We start from the raw sequence: 1465 nt of genomic DNA, 5'->3' as shown, positions 1-1465 counted from the left end.
TCACTTGGACTCGGGAAGGGGAACATCACACACTGGGGTCTATCAAGGGGAGGGGGAGGGGGAGGGGCGTCCACTCTGGGAATGGGACGCCTCAGACCTCCGCCAGACGTGAAAACAAGCAGACGGCTGAGAGCAGCCAGCAAGGGGAATGCACAGCTGATGAGCCCAGCAGAGAGGGCCGGGGAGAGCACACGCCGGGGAAAGCGGTCAGCACGGACGATCTGAAGACCGTGGAGACACTGGCAGAGACCACTGCATGTGGGGAGCTGGGAGGTGCCCATGCATTGGACAGAAATTAGAGCAGGACAAGCAGCAAAGACAGGCTGCCCTCGGGGGCAACCACAGGGTGGAGGCCGAAGGTGTGAGCAGGGCAGGCCTCACAGGAGGACTTGGCAAGTGAGCAACTCAAGGACAAGAGACCGGGCCTCCAGGCCAGACACAGACGAGACGGCTTAAGTCAGAGTGAAAAGCAGCCCAACTAGACAGGAAAGAGGCGAAGAGAGGAAACGAGTAGCTACAAAGAGTGTTTATCACACTCAAAGAGCAGCTGAAGCATGATCAGACACAGCCGCCGGCCAGACCCTGTGGCTTCTTTCATGTCCTCTTTTCCTCCTGAGAGGAATGTCAGCCCTTTATCTAATGCACACTGCAGTCCACAAGTCTAGGTTCTGAGAGGAGTGACACAGCAAACCCGCCCACGACACAGCAGCTCCCACTCTCTCCCCCAAGCAGTAATTTGGGAGGTAAATTCCGCTGCCCACCTCTGTCCAGCTGGCCGCGGCCACACCGGAAGTCAGGGGGCACGGCAGCCCCGTGCCTGTCTGCAGGACTCAGGAAACCTGACTACCTGGCAAAGTTGTCTTCGGAGCCAGGAGCGAGAGGCGCGACCACAGAGGCCGAGTCTGAGAACACGTCCACGAGCAGCCCGCCGCCGCCGGAGGAGGGTGGGGGGCCCGCAGGGGCGGGGGGGGCGGCCCCCAGACCCAGCAGGTCTGCCGACGGAGAAGGTGTAGACTGGAAGAGAAGGAAGGAGAGCATCAGCAGAGAGCCTCCCTGGCCTGGCCGGCCCCGGCAGCTCACACCTGCACATCCTCCCCCACGGCGCCCCCTTGGCATCCATGCACTCCCGGGGCTGGGCCGGCGGCACATGGCTCAGTGAGTGACCAGAGAGGGAGGGCTAACAGCCACTTCCTGAGTACATCCCAGAGTCCAGCCTAAAGATAACTGCACTTAAAACATTAGTCATAATTTCACCAAGACACCCTACTAAGACATTTTTTCACAAATGCTATTTGAATGAAAAAAATTCTCAGAAAATTTTGCCATGAAAGACATAAAAAATAAATACATGGTTTAAGAAATAAGATAGGCCGGGCGCGGTGGCTCACGCCTGTAATCCCAGCACTTTGGGAGGCTGAGACAGGCGGATCACGAGGTCAGGAGATCGAGACCATCCAGGCTAACA

General features: G+C 58.0%; 1 protein-coding gene across 1 annotated transcript in view; it reads right to left on the bottom strand.

Moving 5' to 3' along the window:
• Window positions 1-1465, bottom strand: part of AP2A2 (adaptor-related protein complex 2, alpha 2 subunit) — a 76346-nt gene that overhangs the window by 9258 nt on the left and 65623 nt on the right. The window contains exon 15 of the mRNA XM_011930041.1: window positions 848-1014. Within this exon, the coding sequence (XP_011785431.1) occupies window positions 848-1014 (167 nt within the window). The remainder of the gene's footprint in view (window positions 1-847; window positions 1015-1465) is intronic.

Source organism: Colobus angolensis, unplaced genomic scaffold (assembly GCF_000951035.1).
Source record: "Colobus angolensis palliatus isolate OR3802 unplaced genomic scaffold, Cang.pa_1.0 Scaffold84, whole genome shotgun sequence".
Lineage (NCBI taxonomy): Eukaryota > Metazoa > Chordata > Mammalia > Primates > Cercopithecidae > Colobus > Colobus angolensis.
The sequence above is the reverse complement of the archived record's forward strand: the minus strand, read 5'-3'. Positions and strand labels throughout refer to the sequence as shown.